A 19,674-nucleotide genomic window follows, 5' to 3' on the forward strand; every position below is an offset into this window, starting at 1 on the left:
TGTATGAGGCCAGTAAGGAAAGATTTGTTAATGAGTGTCATCAGTATTATTTTGATGTAATGTTGCTAATCTATGAAATACTAAGCACTTTACTTTAAAAAGTAAACACTAAAACTAAATTTGATTGGATCATTATTTACCAGAGAGTCCATCACTAGCTGATTCATATTTTATATTGTATACTGCACTATAGATTAAAACACACCTATTTCTAACTTTCTTGTCTTAAACTCTGTGAAACCTTAACTTAATTATTGCCACTTTTAGCTGTTAAGAGACCTCTAGGTCAAAAAGATACCATAAGATGTTTCACATATTGTCCTGACAGGATTTTAGTTTGTATTTTGTTGGTACTGCAACACTGAGCACTAAGCTTCCAGGCATAGTATTAGGCTTTCAAGGGTCTGATATAACCTGCAGGCCTCCAATTGAGAAACAATGGTTTAAAACACTATTACACTAGTGTTAGATAGCATATATAAACTAGAACACATAAGTAGCTATTGTATCAGTGCCTGAAGTACTTGTAGACCTAAGATGACTTTCTTGTTTAAACTTTGTGTTCTTTTTAGCAGGTTTTTTATCTTGCTAATAAAAACATATTTTAACTATATTTTATTTATTTATTAAATGACAGAGCTGATTTATTTTCAATCACATCACTGACATCATTAGTTCTAATTTCATTTTTATAATACACCAATTACATGTTGACTGCTATTGGAAGTTTAAATTTTAAATCAGACCCTACACTTTAACTGCCAAAAGGGGGAAATTGTAACACCGATTAACTTTATGTTCTAGGCTGCTGAAGGATTTTTATTTGTTGTTAGCTGTGACAGAGGGCGTATTTTGTTTGTTTCTGAATCAGTATCCCAGATTCTCAACTACTCCCAGGTATGACCTGTAATCTATATAATTTTCTGTAGTTAAAAACAACTAATTATAAAGGATTACTAACAAGTGAAAATCTTCCTGAAGGACAAGAGAAGTGTAATTTTCATGCAAAAAGACAGTATTAAAAAAAACAGGGCAGCATAGAATGAAGTGCAAAATATATTTAAACTTGTTTAACCCTATCTTAAATACTAATAGAAAATGTTAGTTGACCATTATATATTTATTCAGACCAGATTCCTTCAGCTTAACAGATAATAGAGAAATAAACACACACAGAAACTTAAGTATAATGTCCAAACATTTTTGTAAAATGCACATAATTATCAAGAAAAAGAGAATAAAGTGTTGTTATTTGTGTTACAATAAGATCATAAATTTTAGTCTGCCTTAAAATTTGACCCATTAGTGTAATCATCAACTGCTGTTACCAGTCATAACACAGGTGTAAGAAAAGGTAATTTTCATTTAACACTTGTGTTCTTGACGTTCCTATGTTAAAATCTAATATATTTATTGTTTAAGTAGTTCAGAAACTTACTAACATGCTTGGAACTTGTCAAAACATTCTTCATACCTTTCATCTTTGTTATCGTAGGGAGATCTTTTGGGTCAAAGTTGGTTTGATATTTTACATCCTAAAGACATAGCAAAAGTGAAGGAACAGCTGTCATCCTCTGATCTGTCTCCTAAAGAGCGTCTCATAGATGCAAAAAGTAAGTAACAGACTTATTACATGAAAGTTAATATTTGATAATCTCTTTGTATAAATGTTAACAAACTGCTCATTTTTCATAAAATTTCAATGAAACTCCTTTGAAAGCACAGAAAAGTGGGGAGTATTAGATGCACTTGGTAAGTTTGTGATATCTGTAACCCTCATTTGTTTTATTAATAGTTTTGCATTATATAATTACTGTTTCTTGACTTCCTGTTTCCTGATTTTATTTTCACACAAAAAAGGGACTTCACTCCCATTATTTCTTATAGTGCCCATAATTATTTGCAATACTGCACATAAATTACAACTGTAAAAGTCACAACCTATTTTCTAAACAAAACATTATATATGTGTGAAATTATAAAACAGTTTGATTAATTTTTCTCCAACACATTAGGTAAAGTTTCATTACTAATTGTAACATTGTTATAAATTGAACAAAACAGAAACGTTTTTACTTTATCTCAAGTTCTGGTAAAACTGTTTCATTCATCTCACTGCCAGTATTCTAGAGATGGTGCAATGATTTAAGTCCATCACATTTACTTTGTCAGTTTCATTCAAACTTTATAATGTGAACTTTAGCTCCTTTGGGATGTCTCACTTCTAATTAATAGATATTAATTTTTCAAATAAAATCCTTATTGTGAAATTTAACTTATAGCATGTAAGTCAAGTTTTGAGTCCAGTTAGTGCATTTGCAAAATGTTTATAATAAAAGAAAAACCATAAGTGAAAGTGACAAACATTAACATGTTGTCTTTGCACTCCTTTCATTGTAATTTGTGCTCTCTCTTCTCAGTTTAATCTGCATTTATTCTTTAACATTACTGCTGTCTATGTGATAGTGTTATGATAGTAAGAAAAGTGAACAAGAAGAAATTCACCTTAAGAAATTTATAACGCAAAGATAACATAAAAAAAAAAAGTACAACTTAGGTTTTATCTCAACTTTATTACATGGTAATGATTTGTGAAAACTGTAACTGTTCTTAAGTTATGCTAATGTTATTAAACCTTTACTTACAATGATGTGCTTAATTTAGACAAAATAAAACAATGACAAGAAATACAAATATCATTGCTTTTTTATGTGACCATATTGTCTTTAAAATATAGGAAAACTGCTAGACATATTGCAAGCTCTATTGCTATAATAAAAAAATTATGTAATGAGATATTGAAGCTCACCAAAGATGCTATATACAAATGTGTGGTGTTAGTACATATTAGACACATTACCTACACAGAGTATGATCTTGCCACTTATGAGGCAATTCTTTTAGATATTTTGTTTTGTCAATACTTACAATACACACAAAAATATAGTCTTACTGACCTGAAATGATAATAGATAATTCAAATAACCCATTTGATAGTCATGCATATTTGAAATGCATTTTTTAATCTAAACAAATTTTCAATATTTCTTTCTTTGAAGAATATCATTAATATAGATTTTATTTGCTGGTCAAGTGTGTGTTTAATAATGCAAAACACATGTAATATGAACAAAAGGACATAAAAATTACTGCACTGAAAACTGTGAGAAGGTAGGATTTGAAATAGCAGGACACTTGAGAAGTATTATTAATTTATCTATAAACATGTTTCATCAGCTATGCTTCCTGTGAAGACTGACATGCCGTCTGGTCAGAGTAGACTTTGTCCTGGGTCCAGACGGTCATTCTTCTGTCGAATGAAATGTAGGTCACTAGCAACTGTAAAAGAAGAAGCTGATACAACAACAGGTTGCCATAAGAAACGAAAATCACAGAACGCAGGTTAGTGTTGTAAAATACTATTTACCTTATCAGCTGTGTGTCTCTAAATTTTCTTACTTAATTAAATGAAATAATTTTTAAATAAAGCATTGAACCCAAATGAAAATGAATATATTCCCTACTGATGTTTATTTGCCCAGTGGGAGAACAAATAAGAGATAAGACTGAATATTCACTGAAAATATTATCCTACTCTAGTGGCTTAGCTGAGAGCTTATACTGCTAAACATCAGGGTTTTACATTTGTACAGACAGCTCATTTTTAAGTCTTGTGTTTAACAACAAAACAAACAAAAAATATCTGTAAATTAAATCCTGTTGTTTTATTTATTAGCTGTATGTTTTGGTGACTGCACATTTGATGAATGTGTCACAAATTAGCAGTTTTAACTTCTACTCAAAAGATCATCTGTAAGTTTACAATCACTGCAATCAGTAATGGGTAAAACTGTGTCAGTGTTTATTACAATTTACAGCTTTCACTGTAAGAAACTAATCTTACTTTCTGTAAATGCTGTAATTTGTAATAAAGTATACTTTACCAGGAAGTAAACTCAAAATTAAAATATTATGTCAGCATTTTTTGTTTGTTTTTAAAAAATTGACAAATAGGTTAATTAATATTTTCAACAGATAATCTCATATTTTAGGAGCAATGTAAGTGCTCTATGTGTAAATTAAGCCTGTAGTTAGGTTAAACATCTTATGCTACAGAACTACACACTTGAATCATGCGAATAGTATATTAGTTCACAGATGTTCCCAGAATTAAAAATATGAAATTAAGCAAGATCTGTGGTAAAGAACTTGTTTTTGTTTATAGATAGAGTAAAATATTTACATTTATTTATTTATAACTTTAGATACATCCACACATAAAGCAATTAAGTATTCCATTCAACTTAAAATACTATAAAGATAATTACATTACTTATCAGTATAAATCTATCTATACAAATGCTTGGAGGGATCTTAGTTCATCTGTTATGGTATTAAGCCTGTCAAACTAGTAATTTTGTGTAACTTCCTTTTTACAATAGTTCATTTATCTGATCCATGCAGATGAACCTGTTAATGTAAATGTGATATATTTGTATGGATGAGTTGATCTTGAATTAAAAGTGCCTGTCAAGAAGTAAAAACGGTTTTGGACCATGTATTAATTAAGCTATATGTATGAAAAGTACAGTAATTATTGACAAATCTTGCTACTGAATATTGCTTGAGTCTTAATTTCATTAGTAAAATAATTGAAAATATTTTATAAAGAAATATTTGTGCCAAATTTCTAATTCACTGTATTTTAAAGTAGATATGATTAGAAATTAAAAGTGTATGCACTTTTTTTGGATTCTGTAAAAGGGGTCATTGAAAACCATGTTAAATAATTATAGTTTTGATTGTAGTTACATCATTGAGGAAACACCAGTTAGTGTTAGATCAGCCACTAATATCTGTTGAAACTGTTTCGATATTACATTGGCTGCCTCTTTCCATCTAGCATTTAGCTGTTGTTAAGGTACATTCATAACTTATCATCTTCAATTATTTTATAGACTTATCCCCATGTTTACTAGTATTATTTGAACATGAATGATAATTTCAGGGCAAGTCTAATATTATTAGATACCAATGTGCCTTATTAGCAATTGTTAGTGGATTAACCATTTAGGTCAATCAGTGCAACATTCACCTGATGTATGAGGGGTCTTGGACTTAAGTTAAAGCCACGAAAATAATAATACTGAATTTAAAATAGTAATTAATAGTAGTGTAGTATTATCAATAATAGGTAACAATATTTATGGTTTACACACATATCTGTACATTTAGTGTTATTAGTGTGATTACTTGACAGATAACTGTGTAAAGTGCATGGCTTCTTGACCACTTGATAAGACTACCTACCTACTTGATATAGCTGTAGGGTATTATTATTATTTCTATTTCACAGATAACTGTAGAATAAGTAGTATTTCCTAAAGATAACTGTGAATTAAACTGCATTTTTTATAGTTTTTTGAAACTAATTGCAAGTTCAGTTGTACGTCTTTTGTCTGACAGATCGTAAATATCTGGTCATTCACTGTACGGGCTATCTTAAATCTTGGGCTCCAGCCAAGTTGAATCTTCAGGAGGAAACAGACAGTGACAGTGAGAGCTGTAACCTTAGTTGTTTGGTGGCAGTGGGTCGTGTTCACCCTGGAATCTTACAACCAGAAGTTCCTCAACCAGGACTTGAAGTTAAATCACTTGAATTTGTCTCAAGGCATGCCATGGATGGAAAATTTCTTTATGTTGACCAAAGGTAATAACCAATAAAGCATGTGTCTTTATTTGGGAAAAGATATAAATATGACTTAATTACGTGTGTGTGTGTGTTTTATATACGTGCACACACACACACAATTAGTTTCCTGGTGGGACAGTGGTAAGTCATTGGATTTAAAGTGCTAAAATAAGAGGTTCAATTGCTCTTAATGGACATAGCTGATAGCCAGCTGGGGGTTTGTTATAAGAAAACACACAAACACTCAATGTCACAATTAAAAGTTAAGTTCTTTAAATATATAGGATGATTTAAAGCTTTGTATTGTCACTTTAGGTTTGCATCTTTGAGTTTTTAATTAATCAAAAACAATATTTTGGTGGATAAGCTCATTTATTTCTAGTATTAATCTAACATTATTTAATTCTATTATGAATTTATTTTCTATTTCTAGCAGTCACCTATTTTACAGTTTTCTAATCATTGTTTGTGAAGTAGATTCAGTCCTTACTAAGAACTTTTAATAAAATGTAAAAATAGATGAGCTAGAATAATTTAAAAAGTGTAAATTAATGAAAGCACAGCTCCTCCTATCATTCTCAAGTCTATACTTAGTGCTCTAGCATACATCATTACTGACCAGGAGTGCTTATTAGTACTCACCATCAATCTACATGGTGACAGTATATATTCTAGGTGGACAATGCTACTGAACACAGAGTTAGAAATGAGAAGGAGTGGTTCTCTAAATATAATGTGCATTTTTAGCCATGGCATTGTGGCTTATAGAATGGCTTTGAGTTTTTTTTTTTTTTTTTCTTCTTCAAGAACAAGATTTTAGCTCAGTGCTGTATCATCTCTTGACTGATTTGATATCTAATTACAGTTTTGGACTTGGGAAGTCAAACCCTTTCAGTTGATGTATTTGACAACATACAAGGTTTTATACATTAATATACATTAATCTTGCCTGAAAAGAAACTGAATTTGAGGGTATGCTGATAGAGATCCTGATCAATAATAAAGTTGAACTGGGTATATGCAAATTACACTTGGTACTGATGGTACACAAAAATTTGGATAATAAAAAAATGAAAACTCGTAGATTAATTTACTTTAATCATTAATAAAAGAATTTCAAGTGCTGTGACTGTTGAAGATTCCTTCTTGTTTGTTTTTTTCCAGAACTTTAGTAGGAAAAGTCTTGTAATTTTTATATTTTTAGGGCTACTTTAATGTTAGGGTACCTTCCTCAAGAGCTTCTAGGAACTTCTTTTTATGAATACTTTCATCAAGAGGATGTAGGACATTTAGCAGATAGTCACAAGCAAGGTAAGAAATGCATATTCCATCTAAATGTTACATATATTATTTCTTCCAAAACCACACTCAGTTCTTTTATAAAGAAAAACACTACATGAAGCATTTATATGTTTCAAATATGTAGAAATTCCTTTTTTCTGACTTTTTAGACATCACTTATGTACAGTTTAATTTTGTTGAATTCATACAGCACTTTTTATACTTACATTGGCAAATTAATTGTCAAAATTCTGTTTGTTCAGTCAGAAAATCTTTCAAACAGATAAGTCAAAGTAATGTTAAGAACTTTTTTTTTGTCTGACATTATCTTAACATTTGAGGATTTGAACTATATTGGTAAAATCTAATTTCCAATGAAAACCTTTTAATTTGACAGTTGAATGTTTGAACAGCATTGATACAGTATTTTAAGTAAAGGATGAAGCATTTCAATTAAATACAGAATTTTTTTATTATCATTAACCTTTCAACACCATTCAATTTTTACAGTATAAATAGTTTATTTTTTGTTGTATAATATCTCATAAACTTGTATGCTGTTTATACTATAAATAGTTGATACAGCTTGTATGTTTATTCAGAGCTTCTAATTCTATTTTAAAAGTTCCTGGTCAAAATATAATAAGTATTATTTTTAAATATACTATTATTTTAACTTCTTTATTAGGTATTGTTTCCAGTCTATATTAATGTTATGTGCTTAAAAAACAATGTTCATTTTGATTATTTTAATATGTGCTATTATTTTTTTAAATTTTGTTTGTGTCTTGTGTTCAACTTAGTTCTACAAGCAAGTGAAAAAATTACAACTCAGAACTATAGATTTCGAACAAAAGATGGATCCTTTGTTTGTATGCAGAGCATATGGAAGAATTTTAAAAATCCGTGGACCAAAGAATTTGAATATCTTGTAGCGGTAAATTCTTCAGTCCCGTAAGTGTAATACTGTAGACATGTGGCTTATTTTGTACTTATGTTTAAAATTATGAGAATAATATAAAAATAGTTCTAAAACTTAAACTTTCCAGGTAAAAAAAAATTAAAACAATCTATGATACCTCTATAATATAAATTTATTGCTTCTTTCTGTACCATCTAAAGAAATCCATTAACAAAATTTTCACTTTTCATAAAATTAAATATAAAGACACTCTTTTTAATTTAAAGTAGTGTGAAATCTAAAACTGTCATTACTTGTGCTACTGTCTATTAGCAGGTAACAGTAAGTTTTAATTTCTAGTTTCTTGTGCATGCCAATAAAATAAATCAGTTGTTATAACTCAGTATATCATAGAAATAAGAGAGAATATTTTACCTACAGTTGTCTTTATGGTCTTTGCTATGCAACATAGCCTACATTTTATTGTTCTTCCATGTGTGCTATATGGGTGTGACTGTTAGACTCATTTACCAATAAGTTTTAACTTTTTTCTTAGTATACATGAAACTACACTAATTTCCCTTTCAAATTTATTTTTTTGGTGGCTCATTCTGTAGTTAAACAGTAATTAATCCAATTTTTTTTTTTTTGCAAATAAATTAAACTATTATTGCAGAGGCTTGGTTGGTTGGTTGATTGATTTAGTGTTTTATGGCACAAAGTAGCTAGGCTATCTGCGCCAAACGTCCAGTAAAAAGTTAAAAGTAAATTTAGTAAAATTCATAAAAGGAAATTAATGTAAAACAAAACAAAGTATAAAAAAAACATAAATAGCATAAAATCAATGTTTACATCTAGTCTACAATGTTAAGAGAAAAACTGCAGTAATTCAAGTTGTAAAGGACTTTCTGTAGTGTAACTCTAATTATCATAACTTGTCAGGAAGACTAATAGGTAAGTACAAAAACCACCGTCAATCACCTGAAGTTGGCCTTTCCAGTCCTGGTTTCGAGTTATTTAATGTTACGGCCAGTTTTTAATTTCAAATCGAACTAGATGAACTGTGATTTTTAAAATGGAGCCACATTAAAAAAGGTCTAATGTATAAATAAAAAAACTTAAATGGCATTAAAAAGATGAATGGCCTTTAAAAACTAAAAACATTACCAAGGTAAACAGTGTCACCATCACCAATAACACTGTCTAACGTTATGGACAAACCTTGGGATAGAACATGTTTAAAATGGTGCCGTCATTGAGAGTCGTAACGATGACAAGAAAGCAAAATGTGGCTTATCGTGATCTGAGTGTTACACAAACTACACACTGGTGCATCAGTTCCAGATAAAAGAAAATGATGAGTTAAAAAACTGTGACCAATGCATAGTCTAGTTAGAACAACTTCCTCTTTCCGATCCTTAGAGAAGCAAGATGGCCAAAGTCCAATATAAGGTTTTATTTGGAAAAGCTTGTTTTTGCATTGCTCACTCCAGGTGGACTGCCAGCTGGCACAGAGCCAAGCCTTGAATGCAGGACCATAGTCCACGTATGGGACAGGCACACTGATGATAGTGCCAGAGCGGATAGACTTAGCTGCAGTGTCGGCAAGCTCATTCCCGCGAATACCAACATGGCCAGGTATCCATAAAAACTGGATAAAAGTAGATGTTAAAGAGAGATGGGCCAGTCGGTCTTGAATTTTGGTGAGAACAGGGTGTGAACCAACATAAAGCAATTCCATGGCCAGTAGAGAACTAAGCGAGTCAGTATAAATAGTGCAGTTTGAGTACTGCTTAGCTTCTATGTGATCCAGGGCATGAGAAATGGCGTACAGTTCAGCAGTGAACACAGAAGCTGTAGAGGGGATTCTGCGCACAACCACCAAACCACAACAAACCATGGCAAAGCCCACATGGTAACCTGATTTCGAACCATCTGTATAAATAGGAATGGAAGGATGTTCAGTGCTCTTGTACATTTGACCCATAGCTGCTTGATGTGTGGTATAAAGGTCAGCTTACAGCTTATTTTAGCAGACACCAGCTGTTAATACAATTTCAACTTTTTTGCTAATTAGAAATGCATGTAACTCAGCATTTCATTTGAAGCCTTTATTAAATTATGAAAAAATTCAAAAATATCAATTTTTTTGGTTTTGCAAATGTTGTTTTTAAGTTTTGTTTGAATGAACCAAACTTGTATAATTAATTGTTCAAAACTATCTTACAGTTAAAACAATTATCCTATAATGTTTTAAACCAAAAACTACCACAATTCACACCATTTGAATGTTAATTAAACAGGTAGAAATACACACCTGTTATGTAATCCCACTTTCAAGGACTTCTATTGCAGAAAATTGAGTTGATTTGTTACTAATACATTTCAAATCCACCCTGTCCTAATAATTTGCACATCATATGAACTAACTGTGGTGGGAAAAGCATTATGCACTCTATGTATTCCCAACTAAAAGAGTACTCTTACCTTTTTAGTTGTTGACCAAAACAAATGTCTTGCTTGTTGTGTATAACTATGTACAAAATGACAATCTACACTAGATATATACTAATATATATGAAAAATATACATCTATAAATTAATAGTAGCAGTTTATACATGTAAAAGAGATCATGCTTTAAAGAAACTCATTTTATTACAAGCTCCAAATGGACACACCTAAAATATCTTTTCATATCCTGTGTTTGTAGTATGATCAAATAATATTATATGCTTTCAAGATTTATTTTAGACTCTAATCTTTGTATTTACCCAAAAAAAATTATTTTCATTAAAAATAAACTATAAAGCAGAACACATGATTACTGCAACATGTTATTTTGATACATGTAAAAATAGTAATGAGACAATCAGCTTATAATAAATTTTCAAAACATAAATGTTTACTAATTAATCACAATAAAGGCTTGAGTAACATTTACAATTTTTATGTTTGTGTTATTAGTTTGAAGTTAACTTTTACTGTTGATGACATGCTACTTTTAATACCCCATCACTGTTTATTTCCTTGGATTGCTACAAAAACTTAATACAAACTCAGCACACTACATATGTTTCAAAAAATCTGTATCTATCATTTAGAAATTATTATACATTTGTGTAAACTATCTGCTTAGAGAAACTAGCCCCAGAACACTGGTGACATCAAATTGGACACTTAAGAAAGTCTGGCCCTTAAAGTTAATTGCTTCAAGAAAGAGTATGGAACAGACAGCCATCTTGGATGCAAATTTCCATACTCTTAAATCACGAAGGTGTGTTCTGATAGGGATTTAGAATTTCCAAGATGGGCATATTCCTTTTACCCAATAACATTTGAAAAGGATTATGCATCAGCTTGAAGAAGAAGGAATGCCCAGAAAGGTACCTGCAATAAGTCATGGTCCAGCCATGGTAAGTAAAATGCAGTATCTTGTAACAGGTGAGAATCTACAAACACAATGGTCAGTAGCAAAAGTCATCTATATGCTCTAGGCAACAATACTCAACATAATCAAGAAGGATCTCCATTTAGAAGACAAAAAAACAAACTAAACAAACTATGACATATTTTAAATGCTCAACTGTTACATACTTTAAGCATCTGAAGAATAAAATGGATATTCATGATGTTTCATATGAGAACATACAGCCAAGTAGCCAGATGCAATGTCTAAGAGCTTCTCTGGCATTAGACTGTTGAAATAGTCATCTTCATACACCAGATGGATAATAGAATTACTAACAAAGGAGTAATGTGCTTTGAATAATAAAGCCTTGTGACAGAGCCTTTTGAAATGGAAGCTACACTACAGGGCTATAATCAAGATGAATGGTCATGAGGTAGAGCATGAGAAAACATGTTTATGTGAATTGTGAGGTTCCCAAGTTATTTTAATATCTTATATACCTATCCTCTGTACTAACTCTGTGCAATACATCAAACATTTACTTAGTGGAGTTCATATTTTGGGGAGCATATGAACATTTTTTTTTATTAAACAGTGATTTTCCATACACTGGCCATATAGTAATGTTTAGATATTGTTTTTAACATTTTTCATGTGTTAGTTTGTTTTTTTTTAGAATACTAACCTTCTGTGTTCACTCTTGTTATGGCATACAGCTGTTGTACACTATCTTTCTTCAGTTATGTATGTTGTGTACAAGACTTCTCTCAGTATCATTTCTTATTTTATACATTCATGTGTAGGGTGTCTAACACACCAGTGGTTCCCAACCTGGGAAGTGCCTAACATGACAAGGGACCCACCAGGCGTGGTTCCTTGTGAGGTTAGACAGGTTCAGTCAGTGCACTTTTCTTGACCAAACCCATGTTTGTGCTTGTGTGTATATATGTAAAATGAAAGAGAACACAGATAATTCAGTGTACATAAGGGGGTTTCAGGTCAAAATGGAAAGCAAAATGCAAATCATTATTATTTGAAAATTATATTTATACCAATTTTTGTTTTGTTTTAAATAAAGTCCTTTTGTTGAAATGAAACAATACTTTAAAGAAAGAAGAAAAAATGCTTGTTCATTCTTTGTTACTGTAATTTAATTTAACTTTAATTGTTTCATTTTTATGTAATATGAAATTAATACTTATGTCTAATAATTTAAAAAGACTTTTATTTAATGCCAACATTTATTATTTTTTGTTGAGGTATGTTTCCCAAGATTCCTCCAGTGCAGCAAACTTAGCAGTGGTAGAAAGTTCAAATGCCACCCTTGAAGAAATGCTCAACAGCAACTCTGACAGTCTTGATGCTGTGCTTTCTGTCTTTCCTTCAACCAGTGACACATCCACTAATGACACAATTCAGAAACTTTTAGGTACAAGAGTTGGAGCAGGCAAGATAGGCCAACAAATAGCAGATGAGGCCATGGAAGTTCAAAAGTAAGTTTGTTTTTCCAAAATAGAAGGGTTTCTTTCCATAATAAACTTAACAACTAAACATTAAATTGTAATCCTTGAACAAACTTAAAATGCTGTATCTACAGCTTGTATCATTTCCTAAACTTTGAAGAAAAAATCCAAACATTAAATCTATGTCAATCACATCATGTTAAATTTCTTTCCAGCTAAACAATACACGTCTAGGAATGTCTCAATTAAATATATATATATGTATGTATGTATAACACTATTTTAAAAGTTTTTATTTTAATTGAAGTTTATGAGAAATTTAAAAATACATGAAATATTTAATTTGATTTTTCTCTATTAGAGCAAGAGACTCTTCTTCAAGTAGTAGCCCTGTTCTTGTAGCTGATAACAATAACATGGGGTTTCCAAATAGAGCACCGTTTCCAGTCAATAGCTTAATAAAAGTAAGCTTTTTTGTGATATACACACAAGTTTTTAAATTTTTATAATTCATTTATATAGCTAGATTGAAGTTAAGTTTTTGCAATGTGCATATTTCTGAGACCCAAAATTTTACTTAAGGTATCTTCAAAGTACACTTTTAAATACTGTACTCATAGTATTTTCCTTCCTTAAGTAAACTTTAGTGAATTTTCATACATTTTAAGTTTAAATTGTTATTTAAAGTTAATATATAATTATTCAGTTTTACATCATGCCAAAATAAGTTTTCTGTAACTTTTGCAGAATGTGTGATTACACTGTTACCCAATTTTTTATTTTGAAGCTAATCTTTAGTTCTAAGTAAATCTCCAGAACCTTATGAAATATTGATGTGGTTATGGATGATTCTTCAGTGCATTTCTAATAGTTATAAGTATTTTGGTTTATGATGTTACAAACACCTAGTTAGCTACTCTTCTTAATGAATTGATCTTAAGTTGTGATCTATACTAATAGCATGCTTTGATCAGAAGATATTGATAATTATGTATTCTCAAGATGTCTGGTATGAGTATTAGCACTTTAATTAAAATAAGGTACAGAACAACGTTTCGACTTTCTTAGGTCATCTTCCGGTTAACAAAGATGATCTAAGAAGGTCGAAACGTTGTTCTGTACATTATTTTAATTAAAGTGCTAATGCCCGTACCAGCAGTCTCAAGAATATTTTTTTTTACTTCAAATGGGTTTCTTGTATTGTTGATGGTGCATTAGGTTAATTTTAGCTTTCATTGCAATACTTAATTATACAAAGATGACTATATTCCAAAGCAAAAAAAAGATTATTCATAAATATTTTAATGTAATTAATTAAATTACAAAAGTTTTTATTGCTCTTTTCATTGAAGAATAAAGACAAAGTCAGCTGATACTCTTAATTCTTTGACATTGAGGTTCATAATAATTCAGCTGAAACTCCTTCGTAGCAAGTGACTACATCTGTTTGATCAGACAAAAATGTCTCAAGCATTAATAGTGAGTGCTGCTGACTGACTGCTTTCCCTAGCTTATTAGTTCAAAATTAATGACAGCTATGTTCAGTTAGCCCTTTTTTTGTAACTTTATTTCTGAAACAACAGTTGCAAAAACAAGCACCTTTGGAATATAGAGAATGTATAATTCTCCTGAGAGTATTACAACCTAACCTTATGTTCTTTATGAAGTAAACTTATTTTTGAGTTCTCAGTCACAGATTGGGTGATTAGAATAGTTTGTAATCTGATGATCTTATTTCATCCAGACTCAGGCCACTGCTATTCCTGGACCTAGTACTGCACCTATGACCACAATGGAACCTAATCATGTATCAGTCATTAATGGAGATGCCTGTCCCCATTCACCCTCCCAACAGTCTTGTAACAGTAATCATAGCCAGTACTCTGGAACTCCACACAACAGTTCTGTTAGTGATACAGGTCAGTAATTATACATAAAACTTCCAGTCAAAGAAATGGTAGTAATAATTATAGTGAAAGAACAGTTGATGTTATATTAATGTATCTAATATTCAAAAATTATATGCAAAAATAATGCTTAAGATTCATTATTAGTGGTACTAAAGGATATCACAGTACTCTTTAGTACAATGCTTGTAACAATTTTGTTGTTATTCAAGAATTTAACATGCACAGTTCCTTGACCACTGTTGTTTCTTTATAGACATTTCATACATTATATATACACACACAAATTCTTCTGTTTTTATTGGTGTTTAACTGACAGTACTTCATTTGTTTGTATCCTTTGTGCAGATATTGATTTCATGGATACTCTCATGGGCCGAGACATGATTAGCAGCACTTACCAAAGTAGCAATGAAGGGAATGATGAAGCTGCCATGGCAGTTATTATGAGTCTTCTCGAGGCTGATGCTGGACTAGGTGGTCCGGTAGACTTCAGTGGTCTTCCATGGCCTCTTCCTTGATTTCCAGTAACTTGGCTTTTGGAATATAATCTCATGTGATAGCACTGATAGCCATTTCAGCAGCAAATTGTATCTACAAATGAACCATTTATTTTAACACTAAATAGAGGAATATAAGTAGTTCAATTTGTTGTGAAAATTCACTATCATTATAACTGGTTTGTTGGAAGAATGACCAATTCCATCTGATTTATCATTAGACTTATGAGGGTGATAGTGGGTTTTTGGTTTTCATCTATGAAACCTACCAGTGGAAAAATTGATTTTGATCATTATATTAAACAAGTCTTTTAAGAAAGGTCAGTTGATTTTTTTTAAGTATATTCTTATGACAAATAATTAGGATATTTTTGTTATGATCTGTGCAGCCCAATGCAAAGATAGATTATTAAACCTACTAACAGTATTAGAGTGTCATCAGTGAAAAGGCACACTAACAGCCCAGTTGAAGTTTTTAGTGGAGACAAAACTGAAAAAACTCCTCAGCATAGGTTACTAGTACATGAAACCCAATATTGTGACAGCTTTATTTATAAAATAGACTACTTACACAATATTTCAAGTTTCTTTTATAGTTCAAGATTTATGGAAAAACCATGATGAAAGTTTAACCATGAGATTGGTGTTTCTCAACCATTAGCCCATGGATTTTATTTGTGAAAAAAAGAATATTCACATGCAAGTCATGTTGGATTTTTGTCGTGTTTGTATTTCACCAGTTTGCAACAGTTTAGGAAGGCAGAAAGTTAGTCACTGACATGAAAAACAGGTTAAGAAATGTCTTGGATGAGCATTTGGTTAAGTACAAACTGAAAATAAGCTTCAAGTGCTATTGAAAGGTTATGTGGCATTACATAAAGTATTTTAACTACCAGTAGTGATAGTTTAACTATTAGCTTTTAAAACTAAAGCAAAATGTGTTACTATGTATTTTCATCAAACAGCTTTGAACTACCAAGCATCTTCACTAAATGTACTGGAAGTGTCATCGTCTTGATTGTCAAAAATACATATAAAAATAAGCATGTGGTCAGATGATAATAGTTGAGATTATTTCATTTTGAAGATGTGAAAATTTTGGAAGTCATATGACACCTTTATTGTCTGATCGTAAAACTTGTTCTGCTTTTTGACATGTAATTGATCTATAATGATAATTGTCATTTAGAATTAGCATTATACATCACTGAGTATATATAGTGTTTACATCATATAATCAAGTATGTATTACAGCACATTTGAATATTATTTTTCTACATGTGCAGTGTGAGTTGATCCAGTGGTAAAGCTCTGAATGTCTAAGCTACAAAGCTGAGTTTGAATCTATGTGATATCATCATACATTCCCTAGATTTTCTAGCTATGGGTGAATTTATAACAGTGACAGTTATTTCTTTATAGTGGGTAGTAGGGTGCTGTTAACTGCATTCTTTCCCTCTGGCCACACAGTTTGGAAACCACTGGTTCATTGCATTCAAAAACACTCATGACATTAATTAAGTGCTGTTAATAGTATTTGTCTGAAATGCTTTAACAATACATTTAAAATGCATGCAGTTTCTTTAAAAAAATCATGATACAATGTATAAATCTGTACTGTGTTATTCAGGTTACTTCTATGCTTTTCACTATACATTGTCATTGTTGTCTGAAACATATATAATAAACTGCTGTCATCTTCCATGATAACACAGTTACTAGTTACTTAAGTGTTGATAAAATAAAACACTGTCACCTGTAGAAAAAAGAAAAATATTAGACCATTCATAATTTCAGTGTTTAAGCCACTGTACATACAACTTTCAAAACTGCCAACCATCAATATTACTTTAAACAGACAAAGTGCACCAAGTTTTAACCTCAATGTTTACATAATAACCAGCAATATATGTAACTGTAGATCACTTACTTAAGGTAGAACCACTGCTGAATCAACATCAGTACTTCAAAGAACTGCTGACTACTGGCATCTTCAGATAAATTAACTAGAAATGGTAGTGTTTCCATTGTTAAGGAACCTGTAGTAAGCAGCATCATAGAAAAAAAGCTATTTTAAACTGAAAATTATCAGACATAATCAGAAATTAAAAAAGAACCCCATAAATAATATATCCTTCATATTAAGAAGTTTAAAATAAAAGTGTAACTTAGGTTTGAAGTAACCATTACTTGATATTTTTAAACACAAATATTTATTTGTATTATTTGGCAGAGATATGTTTTAACCAATTCTTCTTACTTTATTCCAACATTATGTACTTTTTTCTGATTTTGACACATTCCACACCTTAAGGATGTGAAAATATTTAATAATTTCAAGGGTTAGTTACAATGAGATTACACAGCAGAAAGATATTAATGAGAAAATAACTAAAAATATTGCTTGCAACACCATCATTACATACAACTTAATATGACAAAAAATAATGACTGTTAGAACAAGAATTTCAAATCCTAAGTTGTCGTCAGCAAGAGTGAATCGACATGATAGAAGTTGTGAGAAAATGAACTACAGTACAACTAATAACATCAAGCAGTTTAAAGATAGAAATTTTTTTTTACTTTTGTACATTTTTCCATCAGAAAAACACCAATGTTATGAAGGGAACACATAGTGAAAATAATCATTAGTATTTCTGTTAGATTAAATCTTTACCACTAAATATAAGCATAATTAATAATATGAAGAAACAAATACTGATGATCACACATACTAAATGTTAAATTTTTAATACTATGCTCATTGATGTACAATATACTGAAACTATGTTCCTTTGATCATACCATGAATATACTTCCTAGGTGAGATATAGTAGATACTACAACCTGTTAAAGAAAACTTTGTACTTCAAAACTTTTTCATGTGTTATCAAATTTTCTATACTTTCAAAGTAATTAATACAAATCCTTATCTACCTTCAAAACAGATTAAAAATTCTTAAGAGAATGGAAAATGTTTCCTATTATTTTTGTAACACTTGTAAGTTGGTCTCGTAAATTATCTGGTTGCAGTGTTGAATCCATGTCTTTATATGTTTGTTGTTTTTGGTCTCGTATTTACTAATATAATAGAAACAACTAAAGATTACCATAGTTTATCAGCAATGGTAAGACCTGTTCAAATGATTTAGGCTTAGATAACTGATAAAGTAAAAAACTATTTTTATTCACTTCCTGTGGTAATAAAAACAAAATGTTCAGTGTACTTTATAACACCATTACAATTATTTTTATCATAGGTTTTATTTCATAAATGAAAGTGTTGAGAAATAGCTTACGAGCAGTTGCTCTAATTAGTCAAAGCTGTTCAGATAGGTCCAAATTAATTACGATTGAAGTTATCTGTGGAAGCAGTTCTAATACATGTGTATATACACACATCCACACATTTTCTCAAGGAACAAAAACTATGACTCAGCTCTCTCTCTCAAGTAGGAGATTAATGATATATTGGGATAAAACTGTGTTTGCATTACAATGAACTTGCTGCTTAGAAAACACAATGTTGTGTAGTAATTTAGGCTAAACATCCTTATGTTGTTTTCTTTGCTATTAACTTACTTGTACTTCACTGACACATTTTGTAGAATTAGCTAAACACTATTGTGCTCTTGCTGGATCTAGACTTGTCACATTGAAATTCTGAACTGATTCTCTTACAAAAAACAAAAGATTTGAAATGAAATTAGGAACTGCATGTGCTTCACACAGCATTAAACTTAAGTTGTGAGAAGTTAGTAATGCATAAAAATGACTTATGTGCGACTAATGTAAAAATGTTAAGTGTAAGAAATTTATTTTTGAATCAACTAATAAAACTTTGCTGATATTCCTAAAGTCAGCCAAGTGTATCTTTTATGTTGTAGAAGAATATTCAATAAGGAATTTCATTTTGATCCAGGAAATATATATATATGGCTTTGAGAAATTGGTGATGTTGAAGTGAAGGTTGTGTGTATATATTTTTATTTTTTTTTAAGTTTCTGGGGGGTTGATTCTTCCAGTACCGTCCAGGTTAAGTGCCATGATCAAGGTAAATAGTTTGTGCCAAGTCTTCAGTACTGATAATTATGGACTACCCCATATGATCTCATTATTTTATGGTGACTTGTACAAACAGAAGAGGTCAGGCGTATCATTTAAGTCCACTGTTGTTAAGTAATTTAACTTCATTGCACAGAGTACATACTGCATTTAATTATAGACAATTATACAGAAATGCTCTTTATGAACCATTTGTATGCATTCTTGATGCTTTTATTGTTTCACATAAAAACTTCAAGTATATTCAAAAATTAAGTACTGTACATATTTATACTGTGTACGTTTTCTCTCTCCTTCAGCAAGAATGATTTAAGTTTGTTCTCCCCCATGACAATAGTTTACATGTGTGCTGTATCTGTGTGTGTAGATAAAAACCACAACTATATTTACTAAAACGTTCAGTTCTAGATTGAATGTTCAAGAGCCAAACCAAAATATAATCATGGGATAATTTA

The 19,674-nt window shown here is 30.7% G+C and overlaps 2 protein-coding genes across 6 annotated transcripts in view; one reads left to right on the forward strand and one right to left on the reverse strand.

The window, feature by feature from the left end:
• LOC143247338 (protein cycle-like) overlaps nucleotides 1-15,473 on the forward strand; it is an 81,879-nt gene extending 66,406 nt beyond the window's left edge. Inside the window, exons 6-15 of one of the 2 annotated variants that reach the window (XM_076495211.1) lie at nucleotides 805-897; nucleotides 1,496-1,613; nucleotides 3,238-3,402; nucleotides 5,467-5,710; nucleotides 6,897-7,003; nucleotides 7,777-7,927; nucleotides 12,544-12,777; nucleotides 13,109-13,211; nucleotides 14,492-14,666; nucleotides 15,003-15,473. In XM_076495211.1, the coding sequence (XP_076351326.1) occupies nucleotides 805-897; nucleotides 1,496-1,613; nucleotides 3,238-3,402; nucleotides 5,467-5,710; nucleotides 6,897-7,003; nucleotides 7,777-7,927; nucleotides 12,544-12,777; nucleotides 13,109-13,211; nucleotides 14,492-14,666; nucleotides 15,003-15,175 (1,563 nt within the window). In that variant the 3' untranslated portion in view covers nucleotides 15,176-15,473. The remainder of the gene's footprint in view (nucleotides 1-804; nucleotides 898-1,495; nucleotides 1,614-3,237; nucleotides 3,403-5,466; nucleotides 5,711-6,896; nucleotides 7,004-7,776; nucleotides 7,928-12,543; nucleotides 12,778-13,108; nucleotides 13,212-14,491; nucleotides 14,667-15,002) is intronic. The other variant, XM_076495212.1, reaches the window with a different exon arrangement.
• The window catches only part of LOC143247340 (uncharacterized), a 47,717-nt gene continuing 30,543 nt past the window's right edge, over nucleotides 2,501-19,674 (reverse strand). The window contains exons 4-6 of one of the 4 annotated variants that reach the window (XM_076495216.1): nucleotides 17,085-17,193; nucleotides 15,056-15,248; nucleotides 2,501-3,339 (exon numbers count right to left, since the gene is read on the reverse strand). The gene's annotated coding sequence lies outside the window, so the exon portion shown is untranslated. Of the gene's footprint in view, nucleotides 3,340-15,055; nucleotides 15,249-15,626; nucleotides 16,911-17,084; nucleotides 17,194-19,674 lie in introns of those variants that run through there. The other 3 variants (XM_076495219.1, XM_076495222.1, XM_076495217.1) reach the window with 3 other exon arrangements.

Source organism: Tachypleus tridentatus, chromosome 3 (assembly GCF_004210375.1).
Source record: "Tachypleus tridentatus isolate NWPU-2018 chromosome 3, ASM421037v1, whole genome shotgun sequence".
Classification (NCBI taxonomy): domain Eukaryota; kingdom Metazoa; phylum Arthropoda; class Merostomata; order Xiphosura; family Limulidae; genus Tachypleus; species Tachypleus tridentatus.